The 20,872-nt window shown below is 32.6% G+C and overlaps 1 protein-coding gene across 1 annotated transcript; it reads left to right on the top strand.

Moving 5' to 3' along the window:
- The first annotated feature begins 609 nt into the window (after positions 1–609).
- LOC111390481 (short-chain dehydrogenase TIC 32, chloroplastic-like) lies at positions 610–3,076 on the top strand. Its single transcript, XM_023015529.1, has 8 exons — positions 610–914; positions 983–1,214; positions 1,426–1,505; positions 1,589–1,745; positions 1,865–1,946; positions 2,111–2,198; positions 2,391–2,437; positions 2,685–3,076. Exons 1-8 carry the CDS (start codon positions 791–793, stop codon positions 2,889–2,891), a joined length of 1,017 nt encoding a protein of 338 aa, XP_022871297.1. The 5' UTR covers positions 610–790; the 3' UTR covers positions 2,892–3,076.
- The last annotated feature ends 17,796 nt before the right edge of the window (positions 3,077–20,872 follow it).

Genomic DNA, 20,872 nt, shown 5'->3' with positions numbered 1-20,872 from the left:
TCATAGAATCAAACATGGAACTTACAACTCTAATATCAATTGATATAGGAAGATGCATTCATTTTTTTTGAAAGTTATAGCTGATATAAGAGACACAATTAAACCATATGTATCCTAGGATTAGACCATAGAATTCCCTCCAAACACTACTCTTTTTGATCTTTACTTCGAAGCATCTCTTATAAAGTAGGCTGACTCCCAATTTCAAGGATTCATCAGTACTTTATGATAAAATATGCTATAAACAAACAAAAAAAATGCAATTATAAGAAATTACTAAGAACAAATCAATGAATGACATCTTAATTGATTCCCTAATCCCCACCCACCATTACCATTTTTAAAAATCCCACTTCTCTGTTCCCTTTATTCATTGTCACCCTAACCCAAAAGGAGAGTTTATACAAGGGTTGATGCATTTGAACAGTTCGAGCTTGACAGCTCGGCTGACACTCTCCTCACAAAGGTGAGGGGGCCCCTCCAATGTGAGTATAATATATATATCTAATTGTCAAACTCGATAAACTTATAGCATGATTCTTTATACAAAATACAAACAATCGCCGTACTTTTTGTGTGTCTCAAAGACTGCCAACCTTTTGCTGACTTCCTGCAAAGCAAAGTGCACATTTATACGTACTTGGATTTTCCATCAGCCACAGTTATGGACCTCAACTGAAACTTGCTTTCCAACTTAAACACTACAACTACTTCTTTAACTCTTCAATAGTTCAACCCTACAAAAAGAAAGAAATTAATTTCCAGAAAGTTACACAAAAAGAAGGAAGAAATGCTTGAAACGATCAAGTACCTAATGGGCTCCGCCGGCCCGAGTGGGTTCGGCTCCAACTCCACCGCCGACCAAGTCACTGACCACTGTCCTGATCTTCGCTCCATCACGGCCATCATCACAGGTGAAGATTTTCTTTAGAAATAATCGACAAGAGCAAATGGAATTTATAAAAGAAATTTTCTTTAATAGGTGCGACGTCTGGGATTGGGGCTGAGACGGCTAAGGTGCTGGCTAAGCGGGGCGCACGGCTTGTCTTGCCGGCACGGAACCTTAAAGCCGCCGAGGATACTAAGGCTCGCATTGTTTCGGAGTTTCCACAGTCGGAAGTTATCATTATGGCTCTTGATCTTAGCTCTCTCGACTCTGTACGAAGATTTGCTTCTGAGTTTGAGTCTCTCAATTTGCCTCTCAATCTCCTCATGTAACCCTCGATTCACCCTTTTTCACATATCTTGTATACGTTTGCCTCCGTTCGATAGAAATTATAATCTATATTTCTTGGATCCCACAACTTTTCAACCATTAACTTTTACCAAAATATGCTAAAAATCTGATTTAAATCTCCACAAAACGGGCGTAGTTTCTTGTTTACGCATGTTACTTTTGTATCAGTAATGTATGTTTTATATCAGAAACAATGCCGGAAAATTCTCGTACAATCACAGCATTACTGAGGATGGGATTGAAACGAGTTTTGCTACTAATTATCTTGGTAAATTTTCTAATTTCAACATAAAAACATTGTACGTGTTATAGTTCTAGTACATTAACGTATTCTCCATGTACGTTAATTAGGTCATTTTCTGTTGACGAAGTTATTGCTGAGCAATATGATCAAAACGGCAAAAACAACTGGCGTTCAAGGAAGAATCGTGAATGTTTCATCGAACATTCATAGCTGGTTTTCGGGGGATTTTATTAGTTATCTTTGTTTCATAACGAAGAATAAATGGTGAGTTTACACCTGATTATTTTTGAAAAATTAAAAGATGTAACAGCAGTAACTAGAAAAAGACAGATCCTAAAATAAATTGGTAAACGTTTTACTTTAATATTTGTTTTGTTTGACAGTGAATACGATGGCACACGTGCTTATGCTCTGTCGAAGTTGGCTAACGTTTTGCATACCAAGGAACTTGCCTACAGACTCAAGGCAAGATTACCTTATATTATTTGTATTTTTCTTCTTCCAAATTTAAAATATTATCAATGAGAAAAGTGGATTTTTATATCTTTCTAACTATTAATTATTTTCTTAATTCCATCGAGTAATTATTGTAGCATGCATGTGTGTTTTTCTATAATATATTGGTGCAGGAAATGGATGCAAACGTGACAATAAATTGTGTTCATCCGGGGGTCGTGAGAACTAGACTCACTAGAGATTGCGAAGGCTTCATTACTGGTGATTACGCTCAAACATATCTTCTATATATATATAAATATGGCTTTTGCATTCGAATTTATCTGGGTGGCGAACCAAGCGGAAGGCCCCACTTCTCAAGATTAGTTGGACGACGTTCGAACACCTGAGTCATTTAAAAAAATATGGCTTTTGCATGCATTATTAATTAAAATTGAAACTTGTGATATGCAGATCTTGTGTTCTTTTTGGCTTCAAAATTTTTGAAGACGATTCCTCAGGTAACATTTCTTTGTTTTCCTAACTTATTGATATCAGATCTGCTACAAATACTGGGGGAGGGGCCAGGGATTGGGGGCAGGGTTGAGGTGGTGCAACCTCGGCACTTGATCTGAATTTTTTACAGGGATGAGATGGCGCCACCTCGACCCTGTCCCCAATCCCTGTCCTTTAGCATTTCTGTATTGACATTCGTATAAAAAATCATGCTGAGGGAGAAATTTATTTATTTTTAATTATGTCATTTAGGCAGCTGCTACGACTTGCTATGTTGCTACACATCCGAGACTCGTAAATGTGAGTGGAAAATACTTTTCGGATTGTAATGAAGCTTTAACCTCCAAGCTAGGATCCAATACGACGGAGGCTGCAAAGTTATGGATTGCATCAGAAATCATGGTTAATTTCAAGGGCATCAAAGACACCTTATCCCTTGGATTAAGCCATATTAAATAAAATAAATAAAAAACATATATATATTTATACAAATATAGTTTTAGCAAAGATAAATTTATACATATATATTATAATGTCTCGAGTAGTTAGTAACTGCGAAGTTTCTACTAGTGCGACAAGAAAAGGTATTTGTATGTAATAATAAGTATGATTGTGTTTTTTATTTAATTTTAACACCGAATGGAGTTTAGTAAGACTGAATATATTTATATATTTATTTATGAGACTATGGTCTCCTATTTTTATTCTTAAGAATCTTCAAATAATTATTGTTATTTTAAATGATCACACGAATTTGACAACCAATTATCGTTGACTGGAAGATTAGTTCACAATAAAATAATGCAGTATTATTATTATTATTATTATTATTATTATTTTATATTTTTTGGGTATAGTAATATGGCATAAGATGCTCTAATTAGCTTTTTATTTCTTTTATGAGTTTGAAAAAAGAAAAAATAATAATGGAATCAATAACATGGTCTTTGATGTAGTACGTATTATATGGGAGTTTAATTTTTTTTCTTTATCATTTTTTAATTTTTATTTTTTTGGAGTGAGAATCAATGGGTTTTCATATATTTCCAGGGGCCCAGTAACATGGATTGGTTTTAGTCAAGGGTTTTTATTTGATGATTGTTGACAAATTATGTGTCAAACATTAGAAGAAAAAAGGAATCTTCTTTTAAATTAAAAACATTATTTTAATGAAATGAAATAATCACTTGTTATCTCATTTACTAAGTGCATGTTTGGTAGTAATTTTTCACCCCAAAAAATTAATTTTTTGACCGTTATTTCATTATTTCAGCCTTCATTTTTGACTTCTTATCTTAAAGATAGGATCATTTTTCTCTCTAATGATCAAAAAATCAATTCTTATAATCACTACTAAACAAGTCCTAAATATGGATATTGATTTTTCAATTAGACACTACTCTCTTCCATTTTTAATTACATGTTACATCGTTCCATCTCGTATCAACTTAGCTGTATCCATATTTATACTAATCTTGGTAGTCATCCGAACAACGTGAAGGGTAAACAAACACTTAAAAGTCAATTAGAGAACATACGGAAAAAAAATTAAGTTGAGATTAGGGGATTTGGTTTTTCTAAAGAACTAATTAATTGGCCAATTTTATTAATGCAGCAAAAATCGAAATATTCCTTGTTTGGCCAGCTTACACACTTTAGGAAAACGGGCTTGAGGAAATGGTGGTCCAATTTAACTAATTTGGGTCCAAAATGTTGACAGGAAGGTACAACCTTAAATGGTAAATGTACAGAATGATTGGCCATATATATTGAATAATAATGACTAGGAATTTTACCTCCATAAATAAATAAGGAAAAAAGAAGTTGTTGTTCTACTTCTACCATAATAATTATTCTGAATGCAAGATAGACCAACTTCACAATTATTTTTTTCCCCAATATCCAAAGGACTCTCTAAATTCTGGGTTCAGTTGGGCCTGAATAATATAATTTGACCTTTTAGCCCATTTTTTTTTTTTTTTTTGGTTGATCTCAAAATTCGACAGACGCATGATCAACATAAATCCCGCCCACCTTCCCTTCACGTAAAAAGCATCTGGGCACTTGAACACCTCATTGGGAGGCAAAAGTCACCAATAGAGAAAAAGGTCTGACAATCGTTTATTACTTCGATGGTCAAATCAACGATTGGACGAAATATAATAGGTGCAAGAAATGAGAGAAGGGAATTTGGTTAGGGTTAAAAAAAACATTACCTTGTGTGTGAAATTGACTCACATACATATAAAGAAATAAAAATGGGCCAAGTGCGGCTAATGAATCGAGCCAAACCCAAGACGAATTTTCTTGATAAAATAGGCCTAATCCAATTGAATAATCAATATTGAATTGGCGTATGTAAAATCCCCTCATCTCTTGCACACTACGTAATTTATAGATATAACGGTTTTCTCTTATGTCTTATGTTCGGGATGCTTCAATTTTCTTCCCTTTATGGACATGGATGATAGAACCGGAGGTATTTTTCCCAAGTAGCAAGTGTTCTCCACCTCTTGTCTCTGAGAACACCCTCTGCAGCCTCATTTAGAAATTGTAAAAGAGATATTTTCAGAAAATAAAATACAAATTCTATATAAATAAATTTTCAAATTTCCCTTATGATTCAATAAAGCAACACCAGAATATTTCAAGGATTGCTCCAGTTTCGAAGGCTAGCAGGTCCTACGATGCATCACCAAAGAGGGCAACCGAACCCAAAATTGCCACCCCTAATAAAACTTCTAGAAGCCCGAGTATAACAGGCCGTGAAAGGGAAAGCATTACTAAAAAGAGCAGAGTTTGAAAATCATTAAAGTCCTCAAGTTTAAAGATAAACTAGATGTTGGGAATCTATTTCACATGTGCAGCGAAAAATTAAAATAAATTTCGATTCCCATTAAGAATCGTCTTTTTGTTTATATAGAAACTGTGATAAAGATTGTACCTTTTATGAGATCTGCAAATTTCTTTACTTTTCTCTTGTTCCAGTAGCTTTGATCTACTACCCACAACTGTCCAATTGTTCAGCCTCCAACGATGATCCACACAGAGAATAAGATTGTAGTATTAGAATTTTTCTTGTGTTAGCAAGAATAACGAAAAAAATCTCTACAATTTTGAAAACCCTAATTATATTTATATAAGCTCGAACAGGCTTGGCTGACCCGGTCCAAAATTTAATTAACTCATTTGATTAAATTCGGTCCGTGAATTAATTAATCAAATTAATCAATTTAGACCTATAAATAAGCAACCCAATTAATTAATTTATCCAATACTTGTTAAATTAATTACTTGACAAATCACAATCTTCAAGTTCTCCTTTTGTGTGCGACCCATCAGGTTCCCGATCACGATACCTAACGACGTGAAATATTATTTTAATTTAATCAAAATTGATAAATTAAAACACCCCCATTTAATTTATCACAAATTCACACTGTCGTCCAAAATTAACATCTAGCAATATGTCAGGGTAATACATGTGACGGGAAATGTCAAAACCAAACTTGTTCGTTTACCATGAAACTATAATCCTTTCATTAATATGATGCGATAAATTATGTGATATGAAAGTGTTTTAATCTCGATTATCGATCATATCTTTCACTCAACTATTAAATCAATAGAAGTCAAAAACTCCTTTTCGACTTATGAGTAAACATTGGCAATTGATTTCGTTATCAACTTAATTGAATGAAATACAGATCATAATCTCTTACTATCTAAGTGTGACGAATCCTCTATTGGTTATTCACAACCTTCATATAATTCCTGACATACCCGAACGATATCGTATTAGCAGCCCTTGATAGAGCAACATCCAACACCGTCAAAACATGACTGTCCTCATATAAGGTACTATGGCGACCTCAAGTCAAAAGACCAATCCCACTACCGAACGTTAGAGATTTACCACTGACACTCAGATAGTTATCCATGTGAAATCTCTAGACGGGTCTCCAATGTTTTGTTCTATAACAAAACATCCACGTTTTCATTCAAGTGTCACTACACTTTAGCTCATGAAATCAACTACTTACTTCACAAGTCAGAAATGCCACATGTGATGGTCCATCCATAATAACGATATCCGTATCTCGTTATTACTTACGACCACGGACGATTTAAGATTCAATCATATATAATTTGTATATCACAATCACAACTCCTTGTAATTAACAAATTACGAAAATTTGAATCTACGGAGTATATCATTTAATTTAGTTGTCTATTAATTAAATAATAGATCTATCATTAAATTGCATTAAATATATATTAAAAGTATTTATATCCAAGGTTGATTGGTCTTAGGGCATAACACTTACAAACTCCCACTTGTACTAGGTCCAATTACTTATGTATCCAATATCATAAGAGTTTACATGACTATCATGTTTATGCTATGACAACTCTTTCTCAGTGGATCTTCAATATTATCAAATGTGGAAATTCGTTCATCTCTTTAGTTATTTCTATTTATTATCTCTCTGATGAGATTGTACCACCTTAAATACATGTTTGGATCATTGATTAGACCTTAGGTCATTCGCTTTCGCAATGACTCTATTGTCATCACAATACAATGTATGTGATCAACAATATTAGGAACTATTTCAAGTTCATTAATGAACATCTTAATCCACATTGCACCTCTTTACTACTTCTGAAACAATCATGTATTAGGTTTTCGCTATTGAATCAACGTTTGGTTCATGTTTGGAATCTTTCCAACACACGGTTTAAGAGTAAACCAATTTCTCCATATAAAATCTTCTCAAGATTTTATTTATATAGATTAGGACGAGTTAAGCAATCTTCTAGATCAACAACCATTATTTTAACGATTGAAATATAGGGATGATGTTTCCTATAATATTAGAAATGCGACAGTGCTCCCACTATCTTTTTGTAAAAACACAATTCGTCTTCATATTTAATAAAATCAAAAATTTTGATTTTTCCATCAAATCAAAAATTTCAGCTCCAAGAGACTTGTTTTAACCCATAGTCACGGTATGCAACTAATGCAATCAAAATTCGATTTAACTTTAGCATGGCTACAGGTGAAAGGTTTCGTCAAGGTCAACACTTAACCTTTTGCTACCAGCCTTGTTTTGTATGTACGGATATTCCCATCCGTCTCGACCTTTTTCTCATAAACCATTTATAACCTATGGGTTTTATCCCATCAAGAGGGTCGACCAAGGTCTAAACCTTGTTCACATACGCTGAGTTCATCTCGAGTTTTATGGTCTCTTGGTGTTTCTTTTAAGTCAAAACTTGACTTTACTTTTGTGTAATTAGTATATTCATCATCGTAGATTAGTAATACTTGATTAGTAATCATGGATTCGCACATTCTTGAAGGTCGAATGATCCTACTAGACTCACATAGAGCTGACATGTCCTCAGGAGTCTCTACTCCCTGATTAAGAGTATGTCCCATATTAGATATGGGATAAAACTCTTATTCATCTACTTGGTTAACTATATTTGTGGACTCTTGAACTCTTTCAAGTTCTATTTTACTCCTATTGTCCTCTCCTAGAGTAAACATTTTCTCTAAGAGGGCAATATGTCGTAAGACGAAGACTTTCTTCTCAATGAGTTAATAGAACTGATATCCAAATATCTATTTTGGATATCCCACAAATATGTATTCATCAGATAAATATGCTCAAGTTTATCCAATTCAATGCGCTTCAAATAAGCGTCACAGTCCCAAACTTTCATATGAAATAAATTGGGACTATTGTCTTTCCATAACTTGTATGAAGCTCTTTTAACCAACTTAGATGTGACATGATTTAGTGTGTTGCACACTACAATCAGTGCATGACCCTAAAATGATTTTGGGGGATTTGCATGACTTGTTGTTAATCGCACTATATTTAATAATTAACGATTTCTCTTTTTAGATACACCACTATATTGCAGTGTATATGGAGGACTCCACTACAAGAGAATCTCATTCTCTCTTAGATAATCTAAATTTTATTTTTAAGATACTCTCACTTCGATCGGATCTTAATTTGAGAGTATCTTTTCCTATTTGTTTCTCTACTTTTAGTTTGAATCTTTTGAACCTTTTAAGAATTTCATGTTTGAATTTCATCAAATATACATGATAATTGATGACATAAGAGAAACCTCATCTGATATTAATTGACACAGGTCCATATACATCACCATGTATTATACAAATATTTATGCCGACATTTCTCCCTTTCAAATAAAAGGAGATTTGGCCATTATACCTAATAGACATGATATGCACTTGTCAAATGATTCAAAATCAAGTGACTCCACATACACATCTCTATGTAATATTGCATTTCATCTATATGACAAAGTCTATCATGCCAAATTTAGTTAATAATTAGATTATCGCATTTATGTCTTATAATTTCTATACTCATTATAGAATCATTAGTATTAAAGAATATAAACGTCGTTTTGTAATTTACCACGACCATTAGAATCTTTATCAAGATAAATAAGAACAACAATTGTCCTTAACATTAAAATAGTTCATATCTGAACATGAAATTCATTTAAATGTTCCAGCTATGGTAGATACAAAGCGACATTTCTCTAATTCCAATACTAAACCAAAAGGCAATGGCAAGAAGTATATTTCTACAGGGAACGCAGCAACCTTTGCTCATCTTCAACGTGTAGGTTAACTTCTCCCTTTTGTAGTGGTCTACTTTTATCTAATTTCTCCATATTTATATAAATATGAGATCCACCTCTCGAATCAAATACCTAAGAAGCTTATGAAGTAGGCGTAAGCTTTACAATATTCTTTCCAATGACCTTTTCATTCTATAATAAAATCAAGGGCCATTAGATTTGATATTGTCCTCCGCTTTGACGATCTTAGCCATATTGAACGCTTTCTCAAAGCCTCTTTGGATTTTCTCTTAATATCCTTAGAGGAATCAATGGCTTGCCCACTTGTAACTTTGATATTTGGCATAACAATTTTAAGCAGGTTAAGCAACTTAATAAGTGTGCATTCGAGCTTATTCATATCATAATTCATAACTAGTATGAATAATTTTCTGACAGATATTGCAAAGCTAAGTCAATTCTTAGTTTGTAGTTCATGATTAAATTCAATTGAGACACTTCTCAATGTCAATCATCTTCAATACCTGAGCACTGATTGAAGATTCTTCTATCAGTTCACATTAGTATAGTTGTTTGGAAATCTCATATCCTTCCACACATGATTATTATCATACAACTTTTTGAAATGAAAAAATCATGGTTAGCATCTATACTCTCAAGTTGCTTTTGTAACTCAAGTGATGTAATGCAAACATCACATATGTTGCATTACTATTCTCATCATCGTGTTATTATAGTAGCCACATTTTCCTTAATTGAGTCATCATCAGGTGTCTCTGAAAAATGGCTACTAAAGGACAACCAACTTTCTCATGTCTGAAAACAATTCTCCAATTGTAGTGCCAATCAAGAAGATTTAATTTGGTTATTGGCATCTAGTATGCCATTCAAAACATATGATTATTCAAGTTTCAATATAAATGTAAATGACAAAAGGAAAAAAAATAATATATAAAATGCATTAATTAATTTAACATGGACTTTTATTATATTAATTATGCTCCCACTGTTTAATTTAAATTTATGACCCTCTCACATAAATTTATGGAATCCATACTTGACTCTCAGTGGGCTAAGATCCTATCTGTTATACCAAGACCTTGAGTGTACTCAACAAACCTTAATATAACATTTGGGTAGATACTATTATCAATTGTATCTTCATACATCTCCCATATCGTTAAGCTGATCAGCGACATATTTAATTAAAATCAAATTTTAATTAAATACCGAATTAGAGTCCAAATCTAATTCCACAATTATATGGCGGGGTTATTTAATTAAAATCACGTTTCAATTAAATATCAAATTGGAGTCCAACTCTAAATTCAAAACTTAATGCGGTTGAATTTAATTAAAATTAAATTTTAATCAAGTAACAAAATTAGAGTCCAACTCTAATTCCATGATCTTAGAGCGAATTTATTTAATTAAAATAAAATTTTAATTAAACAACATATTAGAGTCCAACTCTAATTTTACGAAAAAAATTTAGGGCAAGACAATTTAATTAATATCAAATTTTAATTAAATACCAAATTAGAGTCTAACTCTAACTTCAAGAAAAATTCTAGGGCGAAACAATTTAATTAAAATCAAATTCTAATTAAATGTTAAACTAGAATCCAATTCTAATTTCAAGAACATATTAGGCTGCATTATTTAATTAAAATCAAATTTCAATTAAATACTAAATTAGACTCGAACTCTAATTTAAATTGAATCAACATTTTAATTTAAGATAAAACCCCTAAATAAAATAAAATTCAATTTTAGGGTCAAATTAATATTCAAGTTAAAATCCAATTTTAAATATAATAAAAGGTCGTGAATTTCGAATAAAATTTAATATGGGTCAAAATGGACCATGTATGTCTAAACCCATTTGAGATTCAATTTCAAAATAAATTTCGATTCCCACCAAGAATCGTCTTTGTGTTTTAATAGAAACTGTGATAAAAATTGTACATTTTATAAGATTTGCAAATTCCTTTGCTTTTCCCTTATTCCAGCAGCTTTGATCTGTTATCCACAGTTGTCCAATTGTCCAGCCTCCAACGGTGATCCACACAAAGAACAAGATTGTATTATTAAGGTTATTCTAGTGGTAGCAAGAATAATGAAAAAATTTCTACAATTTTGAAAACCCTAATCATATTTATATAAGCTCGAACGGGTTTGGCTTGACTCGGTCCAATATTTAATTAACCCATTTAATTAAATTCAGCCTGTGAATTAATTAATCCAACTGATCAATTCAGGCCTATAAATAAGCAACTCAATTAATTAATTTATCCAACACTTGTTAAATTAATTAATTGATAAATCACAATCTTCCAGTTCTCCTTTTGTGTGTGACCCATCAGGTTCCCGATCACGATACCTAACGACGTGAAATGTTATTTTGATCTAATCAAAATTGATAAATTAAAACACGATATTTAATTTATCACTAATTCATACTCGTCATCCTAGATTGACATCTAGCAATGTGTTAGGGCAATACACGTGATGGAAAATGTCACGTGGTATGACAAAATCAAACTTGTTTGTTTACCGTGAAACTATAATCCCTTCGTTATTATGATCCGATCAATTACGAGATATGGAAGTGTGTCAATTTTGATTATCGATCATATTTTTCACTCCACTATTAAGTCAATATAAGTCGAAAACTGATTTTCGACTTATGAGTACACATTGGCCAAGGATTTCGTTATTGACTTAATTGAATGAAATGCAGATTATAATCTCTTACTATTTAAGAGTGACGAATCTTCTATTGGTCATTCACAACCTTCATACGATTCTTAATATATCTGAATGATGCCTTATAAGCGGCCCTTGACAGAGCAACATCCAACATTATCAAAGCATATTGTCCTTATATAAGGTACTATGACGACCTCAAGTTAAAAGACCAATCCCACTACTAAACGTTAAAGATTAACCATTGACACTGAAATAGTTATCCATGTGGAATCTCTAGGTAGGTCTCCAATATTTTGTTCTATAATAAAATATCCATGTGTTTATTCAAGTGTCACCACACTTTAACTGTGAGATCAGCTACATACTTTACAAGTAAGAAATGTCACACGTGATAATCTATCCGTAATAACGATATCTGTATCTCATTATTATTTACGATCACAGACGATTTAAGATTTAATCATATGTAATTTGTATCTCACAATCATAATTTATTGTGATTAACAAATTACGAAAATTTGAATTTACGGACTCTATTATTTAATTTAATTGTCGATTGATTAAATAATAGATCTGCCATTAAATTGCATAAATATATATTGAAAGTATTTATATCCAAGGTTCATTGGACCTAGGGCATAACACTTACACTAGATTGTCATTTAATATTGTCAAACTAGATTGTACATGTAGCATGAATCATGTAATTATTATCATTAATATCTCATTCCAAGAGGATGCCACGTGCGAGTCATGACAGATTAAAGGGCCAAGTATCACGAATGATTCTATGAACCTTTGAATAACTTACCAACCTTGCTACTTGAATAGGTTTAATGATGGAATTTAAAACAGGGGGATATGCATCATTTTCACTATCAAATAAGCTAAAACAAAATCAAATGAAAATCAATAGATTGAAAACAACCTCTCAAATTAGAAAGCAATACATGTATAGTAGGTGATGGAATTCAAAATACCCCTCCAATAGGTAAGAGACGTGTCCACAAGCTTCCAAAGGTCCAATTTATCCTTAAACCTAATATCCTACATATATAAAAGAGCGAAGCATTGGCGGGATATGTGTCGAAAATATACATCGTCCTGTACGAATTTTCCTCTTTTGTTTTTATTTTTTTTTACACAAATTTAGTAAAATCACGATTTTCAACACAACCATGCCTTTGCCTTTTTCTCAATTTATGTTAATCTGATAAAGAAACACCCTTATCTCCATTTTCCTACACTACTGACGACGCCTCTTCAACAAATCTGTCATTCCAAATGAAAAGGCCTATTAAAGAAAGCATCAAAGCTTAAAGCATAAGACTTTTTTCGGAGGCTCGTCCGTAAGTTGAGTGTCCAGTGTTATGATTCTCCAAAAATTTACAGAATAATACATAAATGTTGTTTATCAATCACTAAGTGTGTACTATTCTAAAATAAAATATGGATTGTATACATCTAATACCTATTTTTTCTTTTTTCCTTTTTTGGTTATAACTAGCATTGTAAGCTTTTGTATACATGAGATTTCTTCTTCTTCTTTCTTGAAATCAAATCGAAATCGAGTTACAAACAGCTAGTTTATGTAAATTTCTTTCTTTCTTTTTTTGTGAATTGATGAAATTTTGGAGAATTTTAATACTTTAGTTTGATTTGAATTGAAAGAGAAATCTAGATATTAAAATGATGAATTTGACTCAAAATAAGTGTGGCTGGGCAAAGCTCCACCCAGCATGAGCAGGAGTTTCGTGTTGCTAGCTCTTATTTATCTAGGTTTTTATCAGATGATTAATGTTTTGAAGTTTTGAGATTTCTTTTCTATCAAAGAGTTTATTTGATTTTTGATTTAATGTTTTTAAATTTTATGTCTAGATATGTCTAAATTATTCAAAATCACAAACAACATATGAACTTTATGACCTGGAGAAGATGGTATATGTTCATGATTAGTCCATCTGTAAAATTAATTATTAATTACATAACTCGACAATTGATAAAATAGGAGTAAAGAGAGAGAGAGAAGTTAATTGACGGACTTTATGCTACATTTCAAAAAGGAGTAATTGAACATATAGCTGCAACTTAGCAACATTCCAAGCTTCACATTCAACATTGGCAATTGCCCTGAGGGTACATAATTTTGCTAATTTTGTATGTTTTCTCTCTTTGCTAATTTGAAGAAGATCACCAAATCAATTAGTCGATTGTTCTGGTGGTTTACTTAGTCACCATACTTATTTTAGGATGCTATTAGTTCTGCATCACCGTGAATACTCCTAGTAGCGAGTTACTTAATGTTGCTCGTTAAATTATTTCCAGGTTGTGGAACAGAACATGAACTTTCAAATAAACTCCTCCATTCGTCTTTGCAAATGTAAAATTAATTTCCTTCCTTTTTAATGTTGTGTATATCTGCCAGTTCAAAGTCAAATTTTACGTACTTCACTAGACAAACAATGTTATAATTTATTATTTCGGCAAAGAAGGTGCTTAACTTTACGATACACTTCTGGCCTGGAAAGAATAGTAGTCAGGCATGATCTCATTCTACTTTTCTTTGTTAGCGATACTTCATGTTTATTTCATCAAGTTTAAGATTTTTTTTTTTTTTTTAATTATTAAGGATAGGATGAAGGTGTTTGGAGAAAAACCTCCATCATGCATGATGGAGGTTGCATGATGGAGGTTTTGATGGATGGGGGTTTGGGGTTCAGGATGGAAACTCTCCATCCTGAATTTTATTTTTCATTTTTCGTTTTTCTTTTCATTTCTTTTTTTCTTTTTTTAAATTTATTTTGTTCATGTTATAAATAATTTTTTTCGATTTAAAATTCTTTTCTCTCTGTGATAAAACTTAATTTTTTCAATTTTAATTAAATAATATTTATATATTCTTTGTTTAATTTTCATCACTTTCTTTTTCTTTTTGTTTTTTTATTTTTTTTATTATATATTTTTTGAAAATTGTTTTAAAATTTCTTTTTTCCTAATATTATAAATATTTTTCCCCAATTTAAAATTATTTTAATTGTTTTCACTTTATGATAAAATGTAATTTTTTTTCAATTTTAATTAAAAAATAATATTTATTTTTAATTTTATTAATTACAAAATTTTATAATAATCTTTTTTTTTATTTTTTTTCTATTTTTGCCTGCAATTCTTTGTTTATTAGTATTGGATTGGATGAAGTGAAGTGGTGTGTAAAATGGAGAAATGATTGAAGACAACAAAACATCATTTTCGCTTCCACGATGAAAAAATTTGAAATTCTTTTTAATTCTTTTCTCTTTATGATAAAACTTATTTTTTTAAAATTTTTATTAAATAATATTTATATGTTCTTTATTTATTGTTTTTATTATATTTTTCGAAAATTGTTCTAAAATTTCTTTTTCTTCATATTATAAATAATTTTTTGTTCGATTTAAAATTCTTTTTAATTTAATTTTGAAAAGTTTGAAGTGGTTTTCTCCCTTTCTGGTTATGCCCATGTCTACATTATTTTCTAATAATCTAATTACGTTTTTGCAATCTTACAGTCAAGCTCCAATGAAAATGAAATCAGGTCTTTGGAAGAAGATTGATACATGAAATTGCATTTAACATTTTAAGTCATAATTTATGATTCTACATGGTGCCTGTCAACATGAAAAATAATTTTTAATGCAATAGTGTAGATATTGTTATGTTGCATATCTTGGTGATATTTAATTATTATAATCATAGTATTGATCAAGGGAAAAGATTGAGTGGGCTAAATCATATTTTAGGTTGAGCTAATATATATAGAGAAATATATTCTGCATAAAAAAAATTTCCACAAACTTTTGTACAAGGAAATGCCCTGTACAAATATACTCAAATTCTCAAATGTTCATATGAAAAATAAAAAATGTAAAAAGAAAATTGATGAAAAATAAGTCAATTTTAACGAATTTATGAATACCTTTCAAATTTATAAAGGAACTTTTCTAAAATTTTCATACGCTTATTTTAAACATTAACCAATTAACGTGCAGCGCACGTTCACTAACTAGTCATCTATAAAGGCTCAATGTAACATGAAGAAAGGGGTATTAAATCATGTTGGATAAATTATTGCATAATTTGTTGGGAGAGAAAACGCGTGGGTCGACTTTGGCTGACAACGGTAATTGAATTGAGAAACCACAGTTAAAATGGACACAAGTATTTACGTGGTTCACCCAATTTAGGCTACGTCCACGGGCAAATATAGGAGGATTCACTATAGTAGGAGAATTACAACACTCTATTTAAATACAAGAAGATAACAACAAATAATCTCTCTTGTAATTAGGAGAAAACAAGTAGGAAATACCTAAGAGAAAACAATAAATTTTCTCTCTATTTTTCTCTCTCTACTGCACCATTTTTCTCTCTACTAAAAGAAAGTTCTCTCAATTTTTCCTCTCCATATGCACGGCTCTTTTTCCTTCAACTCTTGCCTCCTTTTATAGAGATTTTTTTCCTGCCCAGTTGTTTCAAAAAATTCAAGAAAGATGGCTGTAAATGGGCTGTCAAATGGCTGGAGCAAAGCTGGAAGTTCCACCGCCTCAGTTGCTAGAATAGTCAAGAAAAATTGATTGAACTTTCTTCAAGTATTTCGGCTAAAGAGGAGCAATCAAAATTGCCAACTTTCCATTTGCATGCATGCATGTGTCTTGCTTGGTTGTTAAGTAAGTGTCATGGTAAAAAAAGGTGGCTTTATTTCAACATTTCCCCAACTTAATGTCACTTTTGTTGACCACTTCAATCCTTCCCATACTTGCCATTTTCATGCTACTAACATTTTTGCTAGGCTGATGGAGGATCGACACCATATGAACTTGTCAGTATTGATTGGCTTTGTCAACATAACTGCTAGGTTGTCTGCTATATGGATTTTTTGTATGTCCACACTTCCTTCTTCCACCTTTTCTCGAACAAAGTGATATTGAACTCGAATATGCTTGGTCATCTGATGAAATGTTGGATTCTTTGCCAAATGCAAAGCGCTCTGACTAACACAAAATAGAGCAATCTTCTCTAGTTTGTGTCCGAGCTCGTCCATTAATATTTGCAACCAGATTGCCTCTTTCCTAATTTGTGTAGCTGCCACGTATTCTGCCTGTGTCGTTGAAGTAGTCACGATAGACTGCAATTTCAAAATCCAGCTTACAGCTCCTCCAGCAAGAGTAAACACATATATTGTGGTGGACTTGCTTTTGTCAAGATCACCTGCATAATCTGAATCAACATAGCCTCTGACAATAAAATCTGATCCTCCAAAACATAATGTAGCACTTGAGGTACCCTTGACATATCTTAGAATCCTCTTTATAGTACTCCAATGTTCTTTACCAGGATTTGTCACGTATCGACTAACCGCTCCCACTACTTGTCCAATGTCTAGTCTTGTACAGATCATAGCAAACATCAAACTACCCACTGCTGATGCATACGGTACTCGAGACATCTCCATCCTTCCTGCTTCACTGCTAGGGCTCATACTTGAGGATAACTTGAAATTAATAGGAAGAGGGGTAGAAATTGGCTTACAATCTTGCATATTGAAGCGATGCAAGATTTTCTTCAGACTAAGCCAAATCTTCCTATTATTTTTGTCTCGATAAATTTGCATCCTTAGAATCTTGTTTGCCGATCCCAAGTCCTTTATTTCAAACTCCCTAGCCAATTGAGCCTCCAAATTTTCAATACGATCTTTGTTGGGGCCTGCTACCAACATGCCATCAACATACAACAGCAGAATAATGAAATCATTATCACCAAATCTCATGTAGTATGCATATGGATCTGAACTGAGTCTGTTGTATCCAAGGCTCATGATGAAGAAATCAAATCTCTTATACCAACATCTCGGCACCTATTTGAGATCATAGAGAGATTTGTTCAACCTGCAAACTAAGTTCCATTTTCTTTTTTCGTTAAGACCTCCTCGTTGGAGCATAACAATTTCTTCTTCAAGTTCTTCATCAAGAAATGCAGTTTTCACATCTAACTGCTCCAGATGCATCTCTGCCAATTATCACCCTGTGGGTAGTGGGAACCGACAGGTGGTACCCCTTCACTCCATCAGCATACCCTAACAAAATACATTTTCTGGATTTTGGATCCAGCTTTGATGTTTTTGGGTGTTGTACATAACGTACACCGGACCTCCTCCATTGTCAGTCCTCAGACACTTGATCTTTTTTTTTTCAGATTCAAGCTTCACACGCGCTTTGGGTATTTTGAAGACTGCGAACATGTCTGCCTTTTTTTGATTGGATACACCTAACATCTCCCGAAGTAAGCATCAATAAAAGATACAAAGTATTTTGCACCTCCTAGGGATATAACCGATGCTTTCCAAACATCGAAATGGACCATCTCCAAGATAGCTTTACTTCTAGCAGCGAAATCGCTGAACTTCAATCGACGCTGCTTACTAGTAACACAATGCTCACAAAAGGATAATGAAACATTTTTTGAGCCTGGAAGAAGCTTTTGTTCTGAGAGAATTTTCAAACCATGTTTTGACGTGCAACCAAGCTTACGATGCCACATCATCGTTAATTCTTCTGCTGAACCTGTCGATGTGACAGATGCTTCTCTTTCTTCTCATAGTATTTTTCCTTTAAGCAAGCACAAATTTGTAATTATCTTTTCAGCTTTCATCACCACAAGGGCGTCTTTGACAATCTTTTTCTCCGCCACACTTGACAATACTCCATTAGCTAGTGTAAGGTGCAGATTAGCAACTGCATTGCTATCCATCTCGTTCCACTTAGCATCATCAGTGATCTCTGCGGGCCTCTGTCCAATTGCCACCAAGCAGTTATCTTTTCTCATAACTGTTTTTATTCTCACTTTTCATAATGAGAAATTGTCCCATTTGAACTTTTCAATCTCATACTTTGTCGCCAATTTTTTTTTCACCAATATTATGAGTGAACAACGACCCTACACAGAACCTTGCTTTGATACCACTGTTGGGGAGAAAATGCTTGGGTCGACTTTGGTTGACAACGGTAATGGAATTGAGAAATCGCAGCTAAAATGGACACAAGTATTTACATGGTTCACCCAATTTAGCCTACGTCCACGGACAAGTACAGGAGGATTCACTATAGTAGGAGAATTACAACACTCACTTTAAATATAAGAAGATAACAACAAATAATCTCTCTTGTAATTAGGAGAAAACAAATAGGAAATACCTAGGAGAAAATAATAATTTTTCTCTCTACTTCACCATTTTTTCTCTACTAAAGGAAAGTTTTCTCTCAATTTTCCATGTCCATATGTGATAAGTGTGTTTTTACACACTTATTTAGCTCACAAACATAACTTAAATATGGACAAAATAGTTGAATTATAAATTAATCTCGTTAAATTCATACAATGTAGGTGTTTCTATGAAAAAGATGGAATTCAGAAGAAAAGAGCCGAAAAAGGATCAAAACGGAACAAAGCGATAGTTCGGGGACCAAAGGTGCAAATATTGGAAAGTTGAGGTAAAGTGCAGAACTAGAATGAAAATATACCAAGTATAAGATTGAGGACGATACAAGATGATCGGAGGAAGAAAGAAATAACATTGGACTGAATTGAAGAAAAGTGAAAGATGAAGGACTAAATTGCAATTAATCAAAAGATGAGTCGAGCAAGTGATCAAGGAATTGATTGACCCAAACATCAATTAGGAGTCAATATTTGATAATGGAACAAAGAAAAGAAAGAAAAGAGATCAAGAAAAGAGAAAACGGAGCTCAGGGACCAAGATAGCAAGGTTGTAAAGTTACAACCTTACGGCCGCATGTAACTATACCATGCGGCCGCACATGAGAAGGCAGGGATTTTGTTGAGTAGAAAATTTGAACCATGCGGCCGCATGGCTTTAACATTCGAAGAAAAATCTGAACTTCCGTTTTTAATTGAAACTCTTTCGGGGCTCCGTGAGGACATGATATAAAAGCCAAAATTCATCAGAAATAGGTCAGAACATCCAGGGAGAAGAAAAATAAAACCTTTGGAGACAAGAAACAAGAACTTGAAGCCAATTTCACAAGAATTCAAGCGGATTTTCAAGGTTTTATTCAAGATTTCAATAATTTTCATACGGGTGCTATTCTTTCTATTTATTAATTTCATTTTTTCTGTAATTATGAATCTTCTAGGCTAGGTTTTGAGTTACTAGGTGATCGATGAACCGTTGTTTTTTATTTTAATTTCATATTTCATGAATTTAATATAAAGACTCGTTTGGATAATTTGATTGGTTTACATGCGTTAATTTTCTTCCGCAATTAGTGGCCAATGATTGTGTGAGTGTTGATGACTTATTTTTTACATTCGAGAGAAGTGGAATAGGTTCGATAAGGTGTAAATTAACATAGGATCCGATAGGGGATAGAGATATATCCTTATGCTTTATGCAATTCTTTAATTGTTCACAAAACCACATGCATTCTTGTATATTTGCATCATCCATAGAGATATAGGCTGGTGGTGTGCAAGAATAGGTCTAATATATATCGAGAGAATATATTGGATAGAATTAAGAACATTGAATTGGCAAATTTCCATCGGGCCATTAATTTTATGAAATTAAGGTTTTTATAACTTCAATTGGGGATTGGTGATCCTAGTGACTTTAGTTTGATTCATTTTCATAAATTAGCTTTTGAATTTGCATAATTTCATTTACTTGAGTGTTTGAGTCGTTTAATTAGAGAAATTTCGAAATTAGGGTTTTCAATAGAAACTAGGGTTTTTAGTGAAATTAGGGTTTTTGATTGAAATTAGAGCATTTTGCATTTAGACCATATTTTCACTCAATTAGATTCGGTTAAGGCTAGATTATATAGAATTGAACTACTCAATCTCTGAGGGACGATATTCAAACTTATTAAAATCCACTTTATTACTTGTTACGCACCGTACACTTGCGGTGGTTTTAAATCAAAAGAATTATTTCGTGAACAAGTTTTTGGCGCCGTTGCCGGGGATTGAGTATTTGTTTAATTTTATTCAATTTAGCACTAATTCGAATTTTTTTATTTTTTATTTTTTTAATT

The sequence above is a fragment of the Olea europaea genome, unplaced genomic scaffold (assembly GCF_002742605.1).
Source record: "Olea europaea var. sylvestris unplaced genomic scaffold, O_europaea_v1 scaffold683, whole genome shotgun sequence".
NCBI classification, from domain to species: domain Eukaryota; kingdom Viridiplantae; phylum Streptophyta; class Magnoliopsida; order Lamiales; family Oleaceae; genus Olea; species Olea europaea.
The sequence above is the reverse complement of the archived record's forward strand: the minus strand, read 5'-3'. Positions and strand labels throughout refer to the sequence as shown.